Consider the following 26393-nt stretch of genomic DNA (forward strand, 5'->3'; position numbering starts at 1 on the left):
ATGTAACTGACCTATTACAGCTTTGCAGAATGGGCAACATCACCAAGTTTAGATACAATAACCTTTTACCAATCCCCTCTATGTGACGTGTGCCTCCCTCTTTCTTCCTTACAGCACTATTTAAGAGACAAAGGGATCCAACATCTTCAGCTCTTTGATCTCATTGAAAAGATGCTTGAGTATGAGCCTCATTACAGGATAACTCTTGCAGAAACACTTGCTCACCCTTTCTTCAAACCCTTATTAAAAGAGCAACCACATCTAGAGCACAAGCCATCCGTGCCGAAGGAACCAAGGATCGTGGACCGGCGCAAAAGTTACCAGGGCAGTGAGTTATCATCTGAAAACCATGGTGACCGTGACTGTGTGAAAACAAAGAGTGAGGGTCCAGGCAAATCTGATGTCAGCTACAGCTACTTGCCAGGTGATCATCTCCAACATTAATAGTTGCATGGGACTTTAAACTTGAGCATGTTATTCTCCCATTTTCACCCAACCCACCACTTGTATTCACTTCACTTCACTTCACATTCATGGTAATGACAGCAGCTATCTCTACCACCAGTATCACTATTACCTCTAATTATCTCTACTAACAGTGAAAAATAATCTGTTGGAGGGGCGGGGTGTAGGTTATCATTTCAAGTTGTTTGTGTTGCTACTATATTTATTGTCTTTTTTTTTTCTGTAACAATTCAGAATGCAGATAATAATAATAATAATAATAATAATATTTACTTCAGTTTTACATTGGATATCTTAACTTTTAATCAAATTTATGTATCACTAAATGATTAGAGCTATTGGCCCTAAGAGATTGCCTGGGGTTTGAGTTTGGAACTATTGGCAGAGTATTTGAGGGTACAGACTTCTTACTGCTTATAGCAGTAAGTTGTATCGCTCCGTGGTGTCTATATACAGCTCAGTGACATGGACTGGCCGGAGTTGAGCATCACTTTGTAAATAGATAACTGTCGACAAACTGTGACTCCTTTAACCCCCTCATATTGATCTGATGGTCAGTTGCTTGACTTGTCATTAACAGAGGATCAGCCATTTTGACTCGAACCCAGAAAATCAGGTATCTCTTAATGACAATCAGGTGGATGAAGCAAAGAAAGTTCCATGCTTGGCAATGACCTGAATTTGAAGTTATGACTTACGAGCTTGCAATAGTGCATTACTTAATTCACTCAACCATTTTTTTCCTTCATCTTTGCATACATCCACACGCTTCGCTTTCACTCATTTCTACACCAAATTAGATACATATGTAGCTCACCTAATTATCACACACTTAAAGATACTCATTTAGATTTCTCTTTCTTAATATTGAAGTATCTCTATTCGCACAGGTATTCAAATTAAAATGGTAAAATGGAGTCAAAACTATTAAACTATTCCATCCATTGTATTACAGTCAGTTGTTGCAAACTGAATTAAAAGCATAATTCCAGTTTAATATTTACATGCACACACACACACACACACACACACACACACACACACAGAATTTTTTTATTAGTTTGACGAAAGTTATGCTAATCAACCTAAAATATTCTTGTTCTAAACTTAATTTGTAAAAATATTTTCTCGTACATTATCAACAGTTGGAAGATTGTGATTTTGATTCTTATTACAATTTCATTGGCAACCAATCTACCTAAAGTCTGTATTGAGCCATGGCATTCAATAATTTTTAAATGAGAGGTCTCAAAACATAAGTTCTAGCAATTGGCTGATGCTTGCAAGAATGGAAATCATAATCTCACTGTTAATGATTTTGTGCCTTCTTTAAAACTTTGGCACCAATAATTCTCTCAGGGTGACCAAGACTATTTTCCACATACCAACTTTATTATATATAAACTGTGTGATGTTTTCTATAATCAGTTTTTATGTAATTTTACTGTCGTCGTTGTCTCGTGTTTTGCTTTCATAATTGCCTTGCATTGCTGAAATACAATATGAGTTGCTTGTACATTAAGATGGCCAATATGTTGTTGATCATCTGAGTAGTGCATTATGAAGTATATAACTTTCACAAGACTACAACTGTGAAAAGGATAAATTCAAATTCATTGATTTCCCCACCATGGCCAAGACTTGTTCAAGCATCAAGTCTTGATTGGATTATTTGCCTAGTGGTGTACAAAAACAAGAATTTTGTTTTGACAGAGAACACAGAACATCTGCTGTCATAAACTAGTAAAAAGTACTGTACAAGTACAGTGAGCAATATGGCTTATTCCTATTAAATCATTCTCATATAATAGCCAATTTGAAAATCAAGTGATTTTCAGATTAACTAGTCACTGGTTCATCACATTTTTGAGGGCATGAGTGACATGGGAGTGTCTTTAACTCACTGCTGAACCAAAGACTTTAATAAGTACTGCTTCTTGGGATTTTGCTGTTACATACACATTGGTGAAAGGTATACATGTGTGTGTACAATGCACGAAACTCTTGGCCCTTAAGTCATTCTGTTACTTCTGCTAAGTATTAATTTTACACACACACACTTACAGCAGTTTCTGTTTAACAAATTCCATTTGCAGTGTGTTAGCCAGCTCATGGCAATGATAAAAGACTTACTTGCCCATGAAGACAGGCAGTGGAGTTGAACCTGGAACTGTATGGTTGCGATATAAACTCCTTATCCACACAACTGTTACTGTTGTGTTTATTTATTGGTCGATAGTGGTAGGAATAGTATTTATGCTACAAAAGCAGCTGCCCTAACCTATGGAAACTTTACACGTTTACTGAATCATCCTCTTTGAGAGAAAAACAAACAGCAAATACCATCTAGAGTAGTTTCCTAATGCAACTTCAAGTGATTTTGACAGTTAAGACATCTGTTGTATTGTAGAATTAGATATCTTAAGTTATATTAGGGGTGGGTGAGAGTTTGAAATGCTTGACAAATGTCAAGATTTACCTTTGATTTTATTATGAATAGAATCATATAGAAATTGCCATCTTTGTAAAATGACATATGAAGACTAGGATGTAATCAACATCTTACATATGAATGTTTAAATGATTCTTGTCCAGATCATAAGAAATAACTTCAGGATTAAGCCAGATGTCACCATTGTTTTAACATTAACTTTTCCATGTTCATATGTGCTGGACAGAATTTGTTAAACTTTCAGTAGTTAAACTGGTCATATCCAACCCAAATGTTCTATTTGTTTTATAACCAAATCCAGCCTCTTACATTTACTCTAAGATGTTCTTAAAATAATTACATCATTGAAATCTCAAAGCTATGAGATAATACATGATTAATTCAGAACAATGTGAATATATGTAAGCAATACATTTCACAGAGTAATCAGAATGCTAAAGGCAGATTTTACTTTGGTTGGATTCCTTTCCTGTCACCAACCTATGCATTTTTGTGCAAGGTTGGAAAGAAATGACACCAATTACATAGTTTCCATCTACCAAATACTTTTGCAAGGCTTTGGTTGACCTGGAGCTATAGTAGAAAGCTCTTGGCCAAGGTGCCATGCATTGGTATTGAACTTGAAACCATGTGGTTGGGAAGCAAACTTGTTGCCATCCAACCTTGATTACATAAAAACTTTTTTTTTTCACTTCGAACATTATATACTGTAATAGTCAATCAACTATGTTGTTTAGGAACATTATTTATTCAATATGCCATATTTCTTATCAGTTTATCTCAGACTAGTTGCTGTGAATACACTAGTACTTTGCAGGTAGCCATTGTAATTTTATTTGCAATTGCAAATTTTCATAGCTAAATATGCATGCCAAATTAGACAGAAGAATTTCTCATTTAAAATATTATGAATAAATTTTGTATAATTTTTCTGTTTTGTTTTCCAAGGAAAGCAAGCAAAGTTCTCGACATCGAGATGTTCAGCGATAGCTTTCCTTATTTATGTGTATTAGATTATTTGTATTATTTATTTAAAATTTTTTTCTTTTTTTGTTTAAGGTTTTATTTTATATTTTTCATGAATTATGAATAATGTGTGATGTCTTCAGCACAAATTATTTATTTCTAATTTTAATGTTTCAATCTGAGTAAAGAAAACAAAAAAAAAAAAATCTTTAAAAATATATTTATTACACTAAGCACTGAATAATATATGATATTTGAATTGTCATTTTCCCTCTCTCATTCTCTCTCTCTCTCTCTCATATATATATATATATATATATATATATATATATGCCAAAAGTATCGATTATTCAAATATCCTATATTACCAGTTGCTAAATCTTGGTAGATCCTAATTCACTCTATCATTTTCGAGGCAGTGCTCCAACATGGCCTTACTCAGATGACTAAGACAAGTAAAATATAAGAAATAAATAATTTTTGCTGATGCTAGCCACAACTATTTTCCTCACATTCTGTTTATTCTTAATTGATTAAACTCTGGTTTTTCAAGCATTCTAACTTTTTAAAAAATGAGGAAAGTTCATGAAAACAGAGGTTTTGTGTAAAGCATTTCTTATTCATTTTTGTTCAAAGAAGTGTTTTTTGTTCATTTTTATTCAAAACAACTTACTTTTTCTTTATCTTTTTACCCCATCATTTTGTTCTTAAACTCTTATTAAAACAGCACTAAACATTGTTTTTGGAGTTGAAGGAGATTATAGCTGCTGGGTACTGTTCTTTTTAGCATTTAGATGCACAGTTTAATCAAGGGAAAAAAAACCCCAGTAAAATTAAATTTAATTTTATGTGACTGATTGAGTAAACAAAACGTCATTATTTTCTATTTAAACAGTTTAATACAGCAAGTACATAGTTGGGATAACTGAATCCTCATACAAATTTGGATTCCTCATTAATAATACTTCAGTAAACGCATCATTGTAACGACTTAATTTACTCCATAGATTTGACTGAATTAAAAAAAAAACAAAAATTGATTCCAGCCTTTGCAAGTGTGTGTTTGTGTGTAAAAAAAATAAGTATTTGTTCTTCTGTTGGTTTGTACAGTTTAGATTAGTAGATCATGGTAATCCACTCACTCTTCCTGGTCCATCCCTGATGAGTGACATGTTTCCAGTAGATCTGGATTTATGAATGTCTATCATTCTTTAAAGAGGGGAAAAGATTCAAGTTGTTAGAGAAGGTGATTATGTATGGTTATCTCCATCACCTTTGAGGTAATGAGTGTGGTAGGACAGTAGCTGTGTGGGTTAGAAAAGGTCCCTTTGGAATGGGGACATGTGTGCTGAGTTGTATGAAAGTAAGGGACATTGTTAGGATGGCTGAATATAGGTTGAGAGATTTGTGTCAGTGAGTAATAGGATGTATGGATCAGTCGACAGATGTTAGAAAAAAGGAAGAAGGATTGTCCTGTGAGTTAGAAAAGAGGAAGAAGGATTGTCCTGTGAGTTGAGGTTGGTCTTTTACTTATAGGAAGGTTTAGAGGGTGCCAGTGACATAAGGTGATAATAACTGCTACTGAAAGCATGGCTTGGTCTAAATATTTGCAATGAATCAAAGTCTGCTCCAGGCCCCCATGAGTCAGGTAGTGGCATTCGATTAATTACCACCCAAAGAAAGAAGAGAGCGCTCTGTGGCATGCACAGGAACTACATTAGATTAATTTCATCTTAGTCATATGAACACCTGTATTAGTTACCGATAAAATATACCATTGCTTTACAATTATATATAGTAGAATAATGGTGAACATATACAATCTCATAAATACTAAACTGTAAGAAAAAAGAAAATAAACAAAACAGTGGTCAGAGGATCACTGAAACTGCAGATATTCAGCTTCAAACTTTGGTGAACCATTTAGACAATTCACTGGTTTTTTGTGCCTGCATCTGTCTCAGTTTTGCCTTTTGGGTGGATTTGGTAGATGGAAACTGAAAGAAGCCCATCACATACCTCTGTGTATGTGTCTGTGTTTGCCCCCTCTTCACCGCTTGTGTTTTTGTGTTTACATTCCTGTAACTTAGCAGTTCAGCATAAGAGACTGATAAAATAAGTACCAGGCTTTAAAAAAAGAATAAGCACTGGGGTTGATTCATTTGACTATAAACCCTTCAAGTTGGTGCTCCAGCATGGCCACAGTCTAATGACTGAAACAGTAAAAGATAAAAGATGTGTTTGTTTATTGTTTAGGAAGGAACCTTTTACATGGGTTTTATAGGAGTACAAGATTTAAGAGTTCAAATAATTTTCTTTCATTTTTTTCTTTTTTATTTCTCTGTCTTTTTCTTTGTTTCTTCCATAATGTTTATCAAATCAAATCCAGAACTGATGATTTAATTTTTTTTTTTCTCTTCTTCACTATTAATGGTTCTGACCTCAATGGCTTGACTTCTCTGAAGATATATTTCATGTTAATTTCTTTTCTCTTTTCTTTCTTAATGATGGAAAAAAAAAACTCTTATTCAGTAAAACGTATTCTTTAAAATATCAAGCATGATAAATAAATGCAAGTTCCCTTTATATTTTGGTATCCTACAATTTGCATATAAATTTAATCTGTTTGGACAACAGTTTTTCTTTTCTTGTAGTCTCTATTTCATCCTTCAAAATATTGAAAATCAATAATAATATTTTCAGAAAATTGCTTGTATGGTCATATGTTTATTTACTTACATTGATGTCTATTTTTCGTTTTTTAATACAGCGGTACATAATGGAGCCCAACAATGAGGACCACGTGCTTCTGTTTGATTTGATTTGGAAGATGCTACGATATGATCCCCTGGCGCGAATAACACTAAAAGAAGCTTTGAAGGATCCATTTTTTAAAAAGTCCTGCTATTTGGGTGGACGTGCTAGGTCACATAGTTTAAGTAGATAATGGACAAAGTAATTCTCCCCCAACATTAAGCACCTCTGACTTGGCATTGTCTTCTAATGGTAACAACCACCTTTGGTTTTCTCTTCTTCCCTCTGTCTTTCTTCCTGATGAACAACAGTTGTAATACAATGCTAATTGTGTTTGCTAATTTGTTCTGTAAGGTACACGTTAACAGCTATTTAGTGGTCAGGTTTTAATTTCATCTCAAACTATTAAGATAGCTATTAACATTCACAAAAAAAAATTTTTTTTGAATTAACCTTTTCAACTAAAATGTGGAGGGTGAGTTTGAAATGTAAAAAGAAGACCGTTTTCCTCCTTTGTACAGTACAAAATATTGAGAGAGAAAAATGTCCTCTCTACACCACATCTTTCCCATCATAGGCTCCAAAAAAAATTCACAATGAAAAAAATGTGCATACATAGACATTATTAAATATAGAGTGGGTCGAGGCTTGAGCAGAAAACTGGACTGGACTAATTTTATTTATATTTTTTTTTTTTATGATGACAAACAGTATTGACAGAATGTGAGAATAAAATTTCTTGTTGAGTATGCTGAGTTCAAAATGAGAAATCTCACTTAAAAAAAAAAAAAAAAAAAAAAAGTTAAACTCTTGCTTCTCAATTAGTATGCAGTGGAAACCATACTAATACAGGTACAGTACGATAAAATTAAAATGTTAATAAAACACTTGTACATGAAGTTTATCACATTCACATTTTCCTTTTTTTTTTCCCCCTCCTGTTGTTGTTGTTAAGGTGGTGAGCTTATAGACAAAATGCTTGGTGACAGTTTGCTTCCAGCTCTTTATATTCTGGGTTCGAATTCACCAAGACCAATTTTCCTTTTTGTCCTTTTAGGGTTGCTATAATCGACTTAACTCTTCCCTACAAAATTCCGGGCGTTGTGCCAAAATTATTACTGCTGCTGCTGTTATTGAGGCGATCTGGCAAAAATACTTAGCAACATTTTGTCCATCTTTGCATTCCGAGTTCAAATCCTGCCAAAGTTGGCTTTGCCTATCATTCTTTTGATGTTGATAAAGAAAGTACTAGTTGAGCACTGAGGTGGATGTAATTGGACACCCTCCCCCTCGAAATTGCTGGCTTTGTGCCGAAATTTAAAACCATTATTATTATTATTAAGGCAGTGTGCTAGCAGAATTGTTAGCACTTCAAACAAAATGCATAGTAGCATTTAGTCTGATTCTTTATGTTGTGAGTTCAAATACTGATGAGCTCAATCTTTACCTTTCATCTTTTCAGGGTCGATAAAATAGATACGAGTTTAGTACTAGGGTTGATGTAATTGGGTCCTTCTGCTCTAAGATTGCTAGCCTTGTGCCAAAATTTGAAAGAATTCTTGTGTGTGTATTGTATTTATTTGTATATATTTTTTTTAAACAATAAAACTGAACTTTGTTTTTAATAACATTATTTGAACAGGAAGAAAAGAAAGTAAACACATTAAAACTACTGTTCTATATTTAAGAGATGAGGAATTATATACATTATTTTCATTTGACATATTTGTCTTCATCTTGTTTGTTAGCACAATGTTTTGGCTGATATACCTTCCAGCCTTCATCAGGTGTCTTGGGGAAATTTTGAACCTGGGTTCTCATTTCTAAGGTATTTTTCGATGTTGTTGTTATTATTCAGGTTACTGCTTGGAATCGAACTCAGAATCTTGGGGTTAGTAGCCCGCGCTCTTAACCACTACACTATATGCCCATGGACATATGGTGTAGTGGTTTAGAGAGTGGGCTACTAACCCTAAGATTCTGGGTTCGATTCCAGGCAGTGACCTGAATAATAATAATAATAATATTGAAAAATACCTTAGGAATGAGAACCCAGGTTCAAAATTTCCCCAAGACACCTGATGAAGGCTGGAGGGTATATCAGCCAAAACATTGTGCTAACAAACAAGATGAGGACAAATATCTGTCAAATGTAAGTAATGTGCATTAAATATATATATATATATATATATATATATATATATATATATATATATATATATATATATATATATATATATATATATACATATATATATATATATATATATATATATATATATATATATATATATATATATATATAGGAAAAAGTGTGGTGGAGATTAAGCAGCAGATGGGCGGGGGGTGGGTAGCAGGTTGTATACTTCAGAATAAGTGGCATATTTAGCTGCACCTTGCAGACATTTGCAAAGGTGTTGCTGTGGAGAATGGCTAATGACACTCACTGCAGCAGTCACTCCATTTCGTGGGGCTCATTTCTCAGGTGGGCTGCAGTTATCCTGATTTTATGGAGGAAATCAGCTCTTTGGGGTCTAAAAACACCCAATTCTTGGTGACTGGCACAAACTGATGGCAGCCGGTCAGATTCCTGTACTTGTGTACACCAATTTTGGTGGAACTGAAAAATGTCAGAAAAATATATCTTGTATATGTATAAATAAGCTCTGACTTTTCTTAAGAGTCATCTATGGGGAAGGCAGTATAATTATAAATGAAACTAGCAATAACAGGAAATGTAAACCTCATTGTTAACACCACACCCATAAAACTTGGCTTCACTGAATTACTAAAGTGAATAAGTAAATGCTTCAGAATAATTGGATCATGCTTCACTTTCTAACTTGTTTTATCTTTCATCATTTGTTTCAAAATGGAATCTCCGACACTCTATAAGAGACCATAGTCATTATTACAACTGCTTTTGATCTTGACTACATTTGTCTCTGGGTATACTTGCATCTCGATTCATAATTACTTTATTTATTTATTTATTTTGCACAAACTTAGAAGTAAATTGCATTTTTGTTTATTTTTTATGAATTACTTGTATTCGTATTTGGTTTGCAAGATTCTTGATGAGAATTTGTGTATTGGATGAAATACTATTGAGCCTTGGGAGGGGCATTATGCCAGTAATAATAAACACACGCACTGGTTCGGTCCTTTATTAGTATTGTTAGTTGATGGGTTAGTTACTCCGCTAACAAATCTAACAGCTTATTGATAGATTTGTTAGTGGATTAACTAACAATAGCAATAAAGGACCGAACCAGTGCATGTGTTTATTATTCCCGGCATAATGCCTCACCCAAGGTTCAATAGTATTTATGTCTTCTGTTAACAATTACTAGTGTAATAAAATTAACTGGTTTTAATGAGGTGACTGATAAATGAAAACAGCAACCTCTTTCTAATCATTTACTTGTGCATTGTCGTTGCCAGTACCGCCTGACTGGCACGTAAATGCACCCACTACACTCTCGGAGTGGTTGTCGTTAGGAAGGGCATCCAGCTGTAGAAACTCTGCCAGATGAAGATTGAAGCCTGGTGCAGTCATCTGGTTCACGAGCCCTTGGTCAAATCGTCCAGCCCATGCCAGCATGGAAAGCGGACGTTAAACGATGATGATGGTGATTTTGGTTATGTGTTATCATAGAGTAGATGTTTAAGGAAAGATTCTTTTAACCTTTTGTTTCATCTTGTACGGTGGCTTTTGATCCAGGGGATTGTGAATTTTCTTAAAAATGAAAGTATCAAAAAAAATTACTTATGCAATTTATATATCATTATTTAACGTCCATTTACCATGCTGGCATGGGTTGGATGGTTTGACAGGAGCTGGCAAAGCAGAGATCTGCACTATACTCCAGTTGTCTGTTGTGGCATGGTTTCTATGACTAGATGCCTTTCCTAATGCCAACCATTTTATAAAGGGTAATGGGTGCTTTTTACATGGCAATGTATATGTCATTTAATTTATTAAAATTGTGTCATAAGATTAAAGGTATGTGTTTTTGTAGCAATGTCTAACCAATATAGTAAAACTTTGGTGTTACTGTTTTGCATTTTGTTTCTGGACCATTCTGAGGTTAGTTAAGATAGTCCAAAACTGAACTCTCTCTTTTTTTTTAAAATTTTATTTTTTTAAAATCTTTTACTTTTGTGTCATAAGATTGCAGCCATGGTGGGACACCATCTTTAAAAATATTTTTAGTCGAATGAATTGGTATTTATTCTAACACACCAATACCGGTTAGTAATGGTGGAAGACAGGCACAAAGATGCACACGCATACCAATACACATGCGACGAGCTTTGTTTCCGTCTTCCAAACCCACCCAAGGCTTCGGTCAGCCTGCTGCTGCTGTAGTAGAAGACATTTGCCCAAGGTGCCACACAGTGGGACTGAACCTCAAACCATGTGGTTGGAAAGAAAACTCTTTGCCACACCTGTACCTATCTATATACATGTGAAATGGAGATGTGTGTTAGAATGTATCTTTCGCATATATAATGTGTGTGTGGCTATGATTAAACAGTTTGCTTCCCCATTGCTTAGTTTAGGCTTTGTTCCACTACATGGCACCTTGGGCAAGAAGTGTCTTCTACTATAAGCTCTGGGCTGATCAAAGTCTTGTTAGTGGGTTTGGTTCTATCACATATATATAATATATATATATATATATTTTCTATCTCAGGATGGCCATTTTGCCAATAACACAAAAACAAAATTATACACACACACACACACACACAAGTGATGACAAAAGAATAACCGATCTTCTTATTAGTGCTCAGTCCAGAAACATACATTTTAAACCAGGATATTAATATCGCAGTGCTTAAGCGATATAAATATATATTATATAATGTACTTTCTGTGATAGAAAATTCAACAAGAAAAGTACTCCACCTGGTGAGATAAATATTATTTATTTAAAGGACACAATTAATTTCTTTGAGTGTTACTAATAGTTTTTTATGTTACGAAATATCTAACATGTTCATCAGGCACAAACCACATATAACGAACTAAAAAAAAAATTGAATTACAAACACGAAAAAAAAAAACAGAGTAGGCAGCATATAGGTTTGGGCCTGATGAATATGTTCGATATATTTCTCAACATATGAAACTATTAGTAGCACTTAAAGACGTATTGTGTCCTTTAAAAAAAAAATATATATATATATATATATATATATATGCTAATATCGAGCTGAATGAGTTAGTAAGCTTGATAAGTGTTAAGAGATTTAACTGCATGAAACCATTGGTTGCTTTGTTAACCTACAAATAAAGTGTGTGTATATATATATATATATATAGTAAAATATGGAAAATTTCTAACATTCTTTGAAAATCTGTATACTGATCTAAAATCTAATTAATTTCTGTCTGCAATTGTCATGTTTTATTCAATATTTTCAACATTTCAATTTCATTAAAAAAAAATGCGGTATGAAAAGTAGTTATGAATTATGACCAGTTTTTTTAATGCTGTTAAATTAAAAAGTTATGTATTATTTTAATTTACCCAAGTGTTGTATATTAAAATCGATTTTACTAATTTCTCCTGCGAGAATATTCTTAGGCACTGGCATGGCTGTGTGGTCAAGTTCACTTCGGTTTTAGATTTAGTCCTACCTGCGCGGGACCTCGGGCAATTGTCCATCCTTGGGCATTCCGAAGCCATGTGAGTGAATTTGGTGGATGGAAATTGAAAACAGCTCATCGTGTGTGTGGACAGTGTGTTGGTATAGCTTTCCAAAACTCCGTAGCTTAACGTTTCAGAAAAATCCATACAATAAATACCAGACTTAAGAATAAGTCGTTTTGAATAACTGAAGCAAGTAAAACATGATTAAGGACACCCGAATAAATCCTGTAGCAATGACGAAAGTAATTCTCTAAGGGTTTTTTCCCCCTTCATTCTTAACTGGAAATTTGTCTGCTATAACTGCTTTCCTGTCGAACATTGTGAAGGCATGTAGCTTAGTGGTTTTGGTACTCGGCTCACGATCTTAAAACTGTGAGTTCGATTTCCGGCAGCATATGTCCTTGAGCAATACACTTTATTTCACATTGCTCCAGTGCGCTCAGCTGGTGAAAATGAGTTGCACTTGTTATTCGTAGGGCCATCCTCGTCACGCTGTATCTCCTTGAACAAACTACATTTCGAGTGCGGGTGTTTGTGGATTTGGTAGACGGAAACTGAAAGACGCCCTTCGTATATATATATATCGAAATCGAATTGAACCAGCCAGGATCCCTGGTCTGGTGGTACGTAAAAAGCACTATCCGACTCGTGGCCGATGCCAGCGCCGCCTCGACTGGCTTCCGTGTCGGTGGCACGTAAAATACACCAATCCGACCGTGGCCGTTGCCAGCCTCGCTTGGCACCTGTGCAGGTGGCACGTAAAAAGCACCCACTACACTCAGTGGTTGGCGTTAGGAAGGGCATCCAGCTGTAGATAAGACTGGAGCCTAGTGCAGGCTTCCTAGATCCCCGGTCGAACTGTCCAACCCATGCTAGCATGGAGAACGGACGTTAAACGATGATAATGATATATATATATATATGTTTGTGTGTCTGTGTTTGTCACCCCAACATCGCTTGACAACCGAAACTGGTGTGTTTACGTTCCCGTAACTTAGCGGTTCGGCAGATAGATAGGTACTAGGCTTTTGCTCGACTAAAGGCGGTGCCCCAGTATGACCACAGTTAAATGACTGAAACAAGTAAAAGAGTAAATAATGAAATTAAATTATTTTGGAAAATTCTAAAGTGATCTCATAACGAATTCTTTTCGCTTACTCAGATTGTGTAATTCTTCACCATTGTTGGCTACTTTGAATGCAACGGCCTATTGCGGGTTTTTTTTTTTTTTTTTCTTCTATAAATATGTATTTTCATGAAAGATACCCAATACTGTGTATTGGAAACAAGAACTGGTCAGCTGTCTTAGATTTTGAATAATAAAAAAAAACCTGTGTGGCAAGAAGATTTGTTTTTCAACCACATGGTTTGTGATATCTTGGGCGAGTGTTTTATATTCTAATATCCTTGGGTGACCAAAGCCTTGTGAGTGGATTTGGGAGACGGAAACTCAAAGAAGTCTGTGGTGTGTGTGTGTCTTTTTGTCTTCGTTCATGACAACCGGTGTTAGTGTGTTTACGTCCCCGTAATGTAGTTCGGCTAAAGAATAATAGAATAAGTACTAGGCTTAAAAGAAATAAAAGTCGATTCATTCGACTAAAAATTCTTCGAGGTGTTCCCAGCATGGCCGCAGTCTAATGACAGTAAAAGATGGAAGATTAAACGCGGAATAGTTTTTGAGTGCTACATTCAGCGAATGTATGTTTGTATATTTATACGTACAGCAGCTATGATCTTTGTACCGATTGATATAAGGTCGTTTTTCAAAAATGGTTTTATTTATAAATTACGTAGGTTTGAACCATCTGGCATATTTTGCTAAATTCTTTGGTTGTTTGTAAGTCATGGCGTGCACGTAGAAAGGCGATAATCTGAACAGTAACGTATCTGTCTATTATTAATACGTTCTGTCGAGGGCGCGTGGCTTAGTGGTTTGGGCACTCGGCTCATGATCGTAAGGTTGTGAGTTCGATTCCCGGCGACGCGTTGTGTCCTTGAGCAAGACACTTTATTTCACGTTGCTCCAGTCCACTCAGCTGGCAAAAATGAGTTGTACTTGTATTTCAAAGGGTCAGCCTTGTCACTCTCTGTGTCACGCTGATTATCCCCGAGAACTACGTTAAGGGTACACGTGTCTGTGGAATGCTCAGCCATCTGCACGTTAATTTCACGAGCAAGCTGTTCCGTTGATCGTATCAGCTGGGACCCTCGTCGTCGTAACCGGCGGAGTCTTTAAATACGTTCTGGCAGGATTGGAACATGATCGTCTAAAATGGGGAGGGTCTCCGGTAACGAGAAACAACAGGGATCAGATTATTCACGTTTGAATCTACCTAAACGTATTAAGAATGAATCGATACATTTGTCGTTTGTCTATTTTGGAAAATGCAATAAGCCAGATTTTCCACTGGTGTTCATAGATTTTCTGAATAACCCTCTCTCTCTTTCGGAGAGGCACAAGCACCTACACGCACATATACACACAGGGCAGTAACTTCCGCCTACCGAATTCAATCACAAAGCTTCGGTTGACCCGGGACTATAGCAGAAGACACTTGCCCTAAGTGCCACGCGGTGGGATTGAACCCGAAACCATGTAGCTAGGAAGCAAGCTCCCTAACCGCACAGCCAGATTTTCTGAATAACGAAAGTGCTATATAGGAAAATTAAAACCGGCACTCCGTCGGTTACGACGACGAGGGTTTCAGTTGATCAGATCAACGGAACGGCTTCGTGAAATTAACGTGCAAGTGGCCGATGCGTGCATACATTTCACGTAGTTCTCATGGAGATTCAATGTCGCAGAGAATGTAACAATGCTGGTCCTTTGAAATCATCGTCATGGTTTAACATCCGCTTTTCATGCTGGCATGGGTTTGACGGTTTGACTGAGGGCTGGCAAGCCAGAAGGCTGCACCAGTCTCCAATCCAATCTGGCAAAGTTTCCTCGAATGGTGCTTTTTACGTTCCATTGGCACAAGTGCCAATCAGGCGGTACTGTCATCGGCCACGACAACGACTTCACATGCCTTAACAGGTCTTCGCTATTCGTTTTAGTCAACTGAGTAGATTGGAGCAAAGTGTCTTGCTCAAGGATACAGTGCGCCGCTGGAAATAGAACACATGACCTTACGATCATCAGCCGCTTACGCTAATCACTAAGCCACGCGCCTCCGCAGACAAGAAAATTCCCAAGGATATTTAGCTGCAATACTGTTATGTAGAGATAGCTGCATATAATTTTTTTAATTAATTTAACTTGTTTATCATTAAACCGCGACCAGGCTGGGGCAGCACCTTAAAGAATTTTTAGTCGAATGAATGGACCCCAGTTTTTTTTTTTTAAGCCTGTTGGTCATTATTGCCGAACCGTTAAGTTACGGGCACGTAAACTCAAAACTAGTTGTCAAGCAATGGTGGAGGACAAAGACACCTGTGTATGTATATATATATATGTGACGGGCTTCTTTCAGTTTCCGTCTACCAAAACCACTCACAAGTCTTTGGTCAGCCCAAGCCCATAGCAGAAAATACTTGCCTGAGGTGCTACGCAGTGGGACTGAACCAAGAACCATGTGGTTGAGAAGCAAACTTCTTACGACACACCCACGCTATGTAGTTTTGTTTTATGGTAAAAGTTTACTGCGGAATGTTATTTGAAAAAGTGTTTATAATTTGTATGTTTGAGATTTGAATATATAATTACTTAATTTACATAGTTAATTAGAAACAGCTTGGCACAAGTAACTAGCAAACTGAGTTTGAATTCCACTTATAGAAATTGTGATATTTCCTTTATATATATTAACTGAACCTAATCGCTTAAAACCATCTCACAATGTGGTTAATTACCTATTTCTTTATTACCCACAAGGGGCTAAACACAGAGGGGCAAACAAGGACAGACATAGGTATTAAGTCGATTACATCGACCCCAGTGCGTAACTGGTACTTAATTTATCGACCCCGAAAGGATGAAAGGCAAAGTCGACCTCGGCATATATATATAATTATATAATGTTAATTACCTTCCCAACCATGTGGTCACGGGTTTAGCCCCTCTTCGCACAGGCACTTTGGGCAAGTCTCTTCTACTACAGCCTCGGGTTGATCAAAACCATGTGAGGGGATTTGGTAAACGAAAGTGAAAGGTCTCTAGGTGTGTGCGTGTATATTTTAGATGTTTACTAGAAGCAACAGAGAGATTCAAGGACTGAGATTTTCGAGCGTTAGCACCTACCAAACTAGTTACAAATCAAGAAGTTATAAATTTATATACCAGCGATAATGGTATTTTTCTGGATAGTTCTGAAACAAATACACTGGTATATAAATATTTAACCCCTTCATCTGTAACTAGTTTGATCAGTGCTGATGTACGAAACTGTCGGCTTTTGAGTCACTCTGTTGCTTCTATTGAATATTAAAAATATGTATATATATAGGCGTAGGAGTGGCTGTGTGGTAAGTAGCTTGCTTACCAACCGCATGGTTTCGGGTTCAGTCCCACTGCGTGGCACCTTCGGCTAGTGTCTTCTACTGTAGCCTCGGGCCGATCAAAGCCTTGTGCGTGGATTTGGTAGACGGAAACTGAAAGAAGCCCGTCGTATATATATATATATATATATATTTCTTTACTACCCACAAGGGGCTAAACAAGGACAGACAAAGGGATTAAGTCGATTACATCGACCCCAGTGCGAAACTGGTACTTTATTTATCGACTCCGAAAGGATGAAAGGCAAAGTCGACCTCGGCGGAATTTGAACTCAGAACGTAACGACAGATGAAATACCGCTAAGCATTTCGCCCGGCGCGCTAACGTTTCTGCCTGCTCGCCGTCGTATATATATATGTGTTTGTGTGTCTGTTTGTCCCCCAACATCACTTGACAACCGATGCTGGTGTGTTTACGTCCCCGTAACCTAGCGGTTCGGCAAAAGAGACCGATAAAATAAGTACTAGGCTTACAAACAATAAGCCCTGGGGTCGATTTGCTCGATCGACTAAAGGTGGTGCTCCAGCATGGCCGCAGTCAAATGACTGAAACAAGCAAAAAAGAGTATACTTATGTTTTGAGTGCCATTTTTCCTGTTTACATGCCCTCCCCACCTCCCCGACCAATGTAATTTAGGAAAACGAAACAATAAAAAGAAAAAAAATGGAAGAATTTGTGTGTATATTTAATTTTATTCCACCTCCTCGACAATGTTTAAGTTCATTACTGGCATTACTTTATTTAATTGCTTACTGGATGATGTATGGATATATAGAAGCTCTTTCTATTGTCTCCTTTTCTCAGAAGTATTTTAAACCTGGTAACTTTGCTTGTTTGTAACCGGAAAGGAATCTAGCATCAACTGAAAGACGTGTTAAAAAAATATGCAGCTGTTAGAACTTTCTAAATATGATTCAAATTCCTTGCTGCTAGTCTAGTTATATAATCATGTAATACAATTGTCTATGTTCTTACTTTTGCATTTCTTTATTTCACCTTCTGCTGATAATATTTACTTCCTTCCTACGCAGCCTAGCTAGATAGGAAGAACCTAGGAATATGAAGAAAACTTTAAAATAAATCTTGAAACGGGAAGAGACAACATAAACACGAGCGGCATCCTCATGATGCTAATTCTAGCATTTTCTTGTACTGAAGCTTAGCAATGATGTAGACGGGCAATGTGTTGTGTTGGATAAATAACTGTTAACTCATCACAATCTGTCCAACTGAGAAAGGAAATCCTATTATAATATTTTTACTAACTTGAAGAATTCATACAAAAGTTGAAATCCATCATGTGATGAATAATAATATATGTTTATATTTTATACACATGATTTCTCTCTCTGTCAATTATTTAATAATAGCTATTGTGTCAATTACATAGCTGATATTGTTACTGTTTGAGTGTGGAAGGACTGGTTGTCGATGCAACCAAAATTATTTTTCCATTACGTAGTAATTGTTTTATAGTACTAACTAAAGCATCCTTGAAATTTTAATCTCTTTGAAATATGAATGCACTTGAATGTGTCAAACATGACTGTACACGAATATTTTTTTTATTGGACGCTGCTTCCTGCAGCATCATTTATTTAATTCAAGCTTGACTAAGATTTACAGACACCAACGTACTTACCATATGCTGTTTTAAAAGGAATAATTTTATTCTCATCGGGCTATGAGTGACAGAGTTGGTTTTCGTCGCTGACGAAGCGAGAAAACGCGGAAACGCATGTGTTTTACGATCCAATGGCGTCGTTCACAGCCCAGAAATGTATCTTCACACATGTCTAAAAGCAGACTTTTCTCTCCTGACTATTTCCCCAGCGGAATGTCTTATCACGTCCGAATGTACTTGAACACGTCAAATATGACTTTACAAAAATATTTGTTCTTTTTTTTTTTCTGTCCTTAAATTTCAATTTTCATAGCAAGTGTCCAATAATGGTCCTGTTATAGTTCCGTTCTGATTAAAGACGGGAGGTGTGAATAGTTAACATCAACTATTACAGTTTTTTGTTGAATAACGCAAGCAAAAATATCGAGTTACAGTCAGAATTGGTTTGCTTCACGCAAGTATGAGTTCATCTCGTGTAATCTATTTCTGATTACAGCGATTAATATTTCCACAGCAACAGGTACGTATAACATAAACTATAGAATGTAAATCTAGGTTAATTTTGTATCGACATCCTCAGTATCATGAAAATAGTTAAGAGCTAAATTTTATTTGGTGAAGTGAAAAAATATCGTTTAAAATGTAATTTTTGAGAATCTTCTTAATCTCTTCTCTATTTATTCCGCCACTTATTAATCCAAACGATGACATAGTTGTTAGTATTTTTATCCTTTCTGTAAATTTGGCTTTTAAGATGTAAGTTTTAACTCCGGATGCTATATAAGCCTGAGATTTTATCCGCAAGAAATTGTAAAGAAAGTATATGTTCCATAAGGTGGTGGTTTGAAGTTATGTACTGAATGACAAGTGCAAAAATACTTTTCAGGTGAAATTTTCCTCTTAGTTGAAGAAAGAAAACTAAAACCTAGTGGAAAATGTTAGCGACTTTCTCAAAGAAAAAGAAATAACTTTCATAAATTAAGAATGAAGGCCAATCTATGCAGGCAAGAAAGAGCTTCTCTGTTATTGGACATTACTTGTATAGTTTAACCAGACGTGCTTCGAGCAGGTTTTAACACAATGAAAAATAGTTACGAAGAATTTGGGCCAGTACAAGTTTGAATAATTGATAATCAAAGTGAACCCCTGAAGATAACAAAAGTAGATATTTAGGCGTCTCCCATCCAAACAGTCTCAGGTTCAGTCACTGCATGGCACCTTGGGAAAGTGTTTTCTACTATTGTTCCATGTCAACCAAAGTTTTGCGAGTAAATTTGGTAGATGGAAACTGTAAGAAGCCCATCGTGTAAATAAATATATACGTCGCCTTGTCTTGACATGGTGTGATAGTTGTAAATAAGTGTTATTTCCAGTATTCTGCGAGAATATGATTGGCCATGGGGAAATATATATAGAGATGTAGTGGATTTTGCAAGCATGAAATGGATTCGATCCACCACAGGCAAATTTAAATTAACACTGCTACAGAACTTTTCCCACGATGGAACAATGGGTTTTCTCTGACAGCAGTTTTTACATTTTCCAGATGCCTTTAGCTAGGCCGAAATAATGTCTTCACCACTTGACCCTTTCTAACCCCTTCTACTTCACCAAAAGCTAGAATAGAATTTACAAGACCACCAACTAAATCTTTTGCTCTCAATGATATATCTATCCTTCTGGATAGTTATATAAGCTAGCACGCCCCAAGCAAAAATCAGTTAGTCACTAGTCGGTGACGAATCAACCAAGTAGTCACTTTGGTGACGACGAAGTCTAGTTGACCAGCTAGAACCTTGGTCAGAGGGAGAAATGAAGTTTACTGTCAGCAACTGTGAGTCAACGTCCCACAACCCTCCAACTCTCACTAGCTTTAGTTCTGTTCTCTTGCAACATCATTCTATCTCTCTCTATTTACTACTAAACAATGAAGTGGACACAAACACAAACTTTACTTCGCATGCTTTTGGATTTATCATAACCTGCTCGTCGAGGCAAGGTATTTGTAGCGTAACGGTAAATAAACACTTTCTTAACACTTTACGCATTGTTCATCTTTCACATCCTACAGTATGCGATTATAATAACAACAAATTTTTATCGTCACAATTGCTGACTCCGACATTTTATAATATTGTCTACTAATCTATCTCTACCGTTATATATATATATATATATATATATATATATAATGGACTCTCCCGTCGTTAAACGACGTATGAGGGTTCGACAATTTCTTACTGAACAAATACACAGAGGATTTGTTTATAGTGATCAAATTAATGTTTTTGTGGACATAAGCTCACTCCCTCCATCAAATCGACATTACCTGTACAGGTGCAATGGATGCCAACATATCAAATGACGAAATGCTCACAGAACAACGTCAAATGAAGTGCTTTGCTCAAGAACACAACATAATGCCCTGTCTGGGAATCGAACCCACGATCTTGCAATCGTGAGTGGAACACCCAAACCACTAAGCTATGCGCCTTCACGAACACACACACACACACATACATACATATATATATATATTTATAAACATATACCTATACATATACACACGCGTATATATGTATAAACATATACATACACACACACACACACATATACATACATATATGTGTATGTATGTATATATATGTGTGTGTATATATATATAGGTATATGTTTATATATATATGCGTGTGTGTGTTTGTGAAGGTGCATAGCTTAGTGGTTTGGGTGTTCCACTCACGATTGCGAGATCGTGGGTTCGATCCTCAGACAGGGCGTTATGTTGTGTTCTTGAGCAAAGCACTTCATTTGACGTTGCTCTTGTGAGCATTTCGTCATTTGATATGTTTGCATCCTTTGAACCTGTACAGGTAATGTCGATTTGATAAAGGGAGTGAGCATATATGTGTATGTATATATGTACACAAAATGACCTCAAGTTTAAATTTCCTCAAGATCAAATTTTCTTCATAAGCCTATGTTTGTTAATGTTATTAACGAAAGTACAAAGATCGATGCCTGAAATACTTCTGGCTGGATATTATGAATTTTTTCTTGAGTAGAAACACTGTTTATGGTGCGTCTGTCTGTTATTTCTCTCGTGGCACGCCGCCATAGTCCTCTCAGTTATTGTACTTTTATTTTAGAAATCAGCATTAAAAAACCTTCTAATATGTCTAACAGGAGGTCATTAGATCTACCCTCCAATGCCCTATGTCTCGTAGATGTCCAACATGTACATAAATCTATTCTCTAACGTCTTTGTATGTTCATGTGGAGCACAATCTCTGATGCCCTTCTGATTTATATGAATCTATCCGGAGTATGAAATGTCCTTTTTCTAATAGTTGTCCAACTGCGTCTAAATTAAATCTACCCTGAAATACCCTTCTGTTTAATATATGTCTAACCAGAGTTCCATTGCATTTTACCCTCAAATGCCCTTCTCTCTCGTACATGTCCAAACAGAGCATAAAGTTCCTATCTTTCTGTGTTCAATCAGCCTCCACAGCTCTTCTCTCTCATGTAATGTCCAACTGTTACAGACGGAGCAGCATCGAATTAGACATTCCCAGTGTTTACCTTTCAGCCTGATGTCTGGAGTTTAAATATCAGCCAAGTTGATAAAAGTAAATAATGAGCGAATCAATCTGCTAATCCTCACTCCCTTTCCTTTTCTACGATTGACTGGTTGCCAAGACCGCTCTCTCTCCCTCACTTAGACACAAATAGTGGTTAACTGGCAAAAGAGAAGTGTTCTACGATAAATGTGTGAAGATTATTCCTCTTTCTCAAGGACATCACATATTTCTCATTCTTCTCATTTTCAAATTTCACCGATTTCCTTTCAGTCACCTGCAAGTTTGATAAAAATTAGATTCTGTAAAAATATATTGCAGTCGAATCATATGTGTGTGTGTGATCATCAGTGTATCATACTTCATGTATTACTAAATATATCTGAAAAAGCAAATTTACTAATGTGCTCATCTGGAGATAACATCACTTATGGACGTGCTGTGTTTAAAAGCTCAAAAATATATCAGTAACAGACGGTGATCGTTCAGCAGGGATGCTGACATTGCTAGATGCACATTTCTATCTCCTTAGGCTTCGTCAGTTGCATGTACTCAGTGGAAACTATTTATTATGGATAAAATCCGTCGCTGTTGATATAGGAAAACATTGAGTGAGTAATCACTGGTGTTGCAATTAGACACCCACCAGGATCTATATCAGAAACGTTATATTTTCACTCAAATTTTACTTTGTGACTGTTTTGCCTTCTTTGCACCCAATAATATTAACTGTGAACATCTCTTGGATTTCTGCTGATTCTTGTATTAAGTTAACTTACTAAACATTTAGCTTAGTGCTCTATTTTCATGTATATTTTCATGTGTATTGTCTACTTTCTATTTTCATGTGTCAATCTACCACCCACATATAGTCCAGGTAATGATCTGAAATTATTAGCTGAAGTAAATATGGACGCTCGATACGACAGGCGTAATAACGATGCTAAAAACAATGTATCTGATGTGTGCAACATCGTTATCTACAACTTACGGTTTTATTTTAAAGTTTGCTTTTCAAATGATATTCAAATATTTATTATTCTAATTTCCTTTGGATTTCAAACTGGTTCATATTTTTTTATTGACTACATATAAATTATTCATTTTCTTTATTCAAACAATGATTCATTGTTATTGATTTAACTAGTAATACAGTGTAGTCTGTACTCGTCTGTATGCTTTAGTTACCTTTATAACAAAAAGTATATCTTGCTCATCAGCAAATTAATTGCATCTTCTGTGGAAATACAAACGCACTGAACTTTGTCGGGAAAATAATTTTGTTTCCTGATGGAGCAAATAATTTATTTATAAATTTATAATACAACATAACGTACATACATATAAAACAATGATATATCTTTATAACACATACACACATATCTATCTATCTATCTATCTATCTATCTATCTATCTATCTATCTATCTATCTATCTATCTATCTATCTATCTATCTATCTATCTATCTATCTATCTATCTATCTATCTATCTATCTATCTATCTATCTATACACACATACACACACACACACACATATATATATATACACACACATACATACATATATACATACTACATACATACAAAGTTTTTTTTTAATTCTCTCTCTGTTTATTCTCTTTTATTCCTTTCTGTCTAAGAGCGTAGGTTCGAAACGTAAAAGACTTACTCACTTTCCCGAGCGCCAAACTAACACACCTACTTGTTGTTCATACACCAGTCTTCGTCTTTTGTTTTTCTGTAATTGTCAAGTATGTATGTGTGTCTGTTATGTAATATAATATATCATACATAAGGTCGAAGAAGGAACATACAGAAAACAGGGGGTAAAAAATACAAGGACGGATATGCTCATTCCTTATCAATCAAAAGCCATCACATGTTCTTTATGTTATCAACCCTCGCTTGTTTCCAAGCAAGTTGATATCTCTAGACATGTGGCTAGGCATGTTTTCGAAGAATATTGAAAATGGGCGGCACTCTTTTACAACTATCACGCGATGCATGACAAAATGGCGCAAACATTCACACACACTCACAGGTATACATACGTACGTATTATTTCAGTTTCTGTCTGCTAAATCTACTTAAAAGTCTTTGATCGGCCCGGAGCTATAGTAGAAAACACTCGCCCTAGATGCCTTGCAGTCGGATTGAACGCGAAACCATGTGGTCAGGAAGTAAATTCCTTAACCACACAACCAAACTTGCGCCTATACAATAATAATTTATGCACAAGGCCAGCAATTTTGTGGTGTGAGAGTTAGTTGACGCCATAGATTGTAGAGGGATGAAAGGTAATGTTAATTTCGGCGATATATGAATTCAGAATGTAAAGAGCCGGAAGAAACGCTTTTAAGCATTTTGTCCGACGCGCTAACTATTCTGGCTGCTCTGCCTTTCACTGCCTTATAATAATAATAATAATAATAATCCTTTTTACTAAAGGCACAAGACCTGAAATTTGATGGGAAGGGACTAGTTGATTACATCGACCCCAGTGTTTCATTGGTACTTAATTTATCGACCCCGAAAGGATAAAAGGCAAAGTCGACTTCGGCGGAATTTGAACTCAGAACGTAACGACTCAGTAACGATTTGACCAGCTCGCTGCCTTATAACAATAAAAACAACGATGATGATAATCATTAAGGCGGCGAGCTGGTAGAAACGTTAGCACGCCGGGCGAAATGTTTAGCGATATTTCGTCTGCCGTTACGTTCTGAGTTCAAATTCCGCCGAGGTCGACTTTGCCTTTCATCCTTTCGGGGTCGATAAATTAAGAACCAGTTACGCACTGGGGTCGATACAATCGACTTAATCCGTTTGTCTGTCCTTGTTTGTCCCCTCTGTGTCTAGCCCCTTGTGGGTAGTAAAGAAATAGATGATGATAATCATGAAAAGAAATGTCATCATCTAGGACCTCCAGCAGCTGTTTTTCGGGGACAGCTAGTCTGGTATCGTAACAAATTAATTCTCGTCGTCATTTAGTTTTCCATTCAGTTCGTTTTTCCCTTAATGAAACTGAATAAGTATAAATAATAAAACAAGTGATGGAAATGCGGTGGGTTGCGCAAGGGGATGGTGCTTTCCTACTTTTCAGCCCACAGACGAGGGGTTCTAACAGCGTCTTACCTCTCTCTCCGTCTTCCCAATTTCAACCTCTGGGACCCTGGTGTACCCCTAGTTTCCCAAACCCATTTCCATTGCCGCATGAGCAACAATGAATTTAGTAAATATAATTCGCAACTTCTATGCCAAAATAACACCCATGTTTATTTATTCCTGCAAGCATATTTGCGTCAAAGTTAAGAATGCTCTCAGACATGGATGGAAAAGAACTGAATAGTAAGGAAGGTAAGCGGAAGAATGTCAGAAAAAGCAAACGAAATTCTTTTAATAAAGAAAACTATTTACATTCACTGATGACGTCAAAAAGCTGTCTATCGTCTGCAAAATAACGACTGATGAAAACCAGGAGCCACAGCAAGGTGAATGGAAAAACAGTTATGCTACGTTGGTATTATAACGAACAGCTTACGTTTGCTGGTTATAACAATAAATTATCATAACAACTTAACAGTTTCCTTAAAATAAAATATAAATACGCCAAGTATATGCACGGTAACGAAGCTTATTGACACCTACAAACTCTTGGATTGTATTACGTGTATGTTAGTTTTAGGAAAATGTTTACTTCCAAATTCTTCAAAACAACTCTTGTGCGTATGATTCTTTGTATAGCACAAGACAAAACTATTGTTAATTTTAAATGTGAAGTTCAGTTGTTTGAAAAATTCTGAAGCTCTGTTAATTGTTATCACTAACATGTACAATCACTGAGTTTTCTTCATCTTGCGTGTTCCTCTTTCTTTCTTTCTTTCTTTCTTTCTTTCTTTCTTTCTTTCTTTCTTTCTTTCTTTCTTAAAATCATATTTACCACTATTACTCAACAGAATAAATATTTGGAAAAACAGATTTATGTCGAATTAGTTTAAACATTACAGCAGTTTTAGAAACTTTGGTTGTTATTTTTTTCTTTATCTACAATAGAGTCCCATAACCTTTTATAGCAAATAGTTTCAGCCACTGGTCTGCGGCCATGCTGATTTTAATTGATCATATCGGCTCCACTACATTTTTCACTTATTGAACACTTTGACGAATAGCTAAGTTACAGGACATAAACATGGACTCATATACGTAGTAAATGAGTGTACCTCCGTTATTTCATCTCTAGAATCCTTAAAGTCGACAATCCACAATTGTCCTATTGTCTTTGCCAGGGACTGTCTCACCCAACCTTTCTCCATGTTCCTCAATAAACTGCTATAACTCCTTATCTCTGCCTTACTAACACATATTAAGGGCACCAACCATGCTCTGAACCC

The 26393-nt window shown here is 36.1% G+C and overlaps 1 protein-coding gene across 15 annotated transcripts in view; it reads left to right on the forward strand.

Annotated features, from left to right (window-relative positions):
• LOC115210958 (dual specificity protein kinase CLK2) overlaps window positions 1-7530 on the forward strand; it is a 119123-nt gene extending 111593 nt beyond the window's left edge. For 10 of the 15 annotated variants that reach the window (XM_036501893.1, XM_029779764.2, XM_029779763.2 and 7 more), the window contains 2 exons: window positions 115-424; window positions 6654-6823. In XM_036501893.1, the coding sequence (XP_036357786.1) occupies window positions 115-424; window positions 6654-6679 (336 nt within the window). In that variant the 3' untranslated portion in view covers window positions 6680-6823. Of the gene's footprint in view, window positions 1-114; window positions 425-6653 lie in introns of those variants that run through there. The other 5 variants (XM_029779771.2, XM_029779770.2, XM_029779773.2 and 2 more) reach the window with 3 other exon arrangements.
• The last annotated feature ends 18863 nt before the right edge of the window (window positions 7531-26393 follow it).

This window comes from Octopus sinensis, linkage group LG4 (assembly GCF_006345805.1).
Source record: "Octopus sinensis linkage group LG4, ASM634580v1, whole genome shotgun sequence".
Lineage (NCBI taxonomy): Eukaryota > Metazoa > Mollusca > Cephalopoda > Octopoda > Octopodidae > Octopus > Octopus sinensis.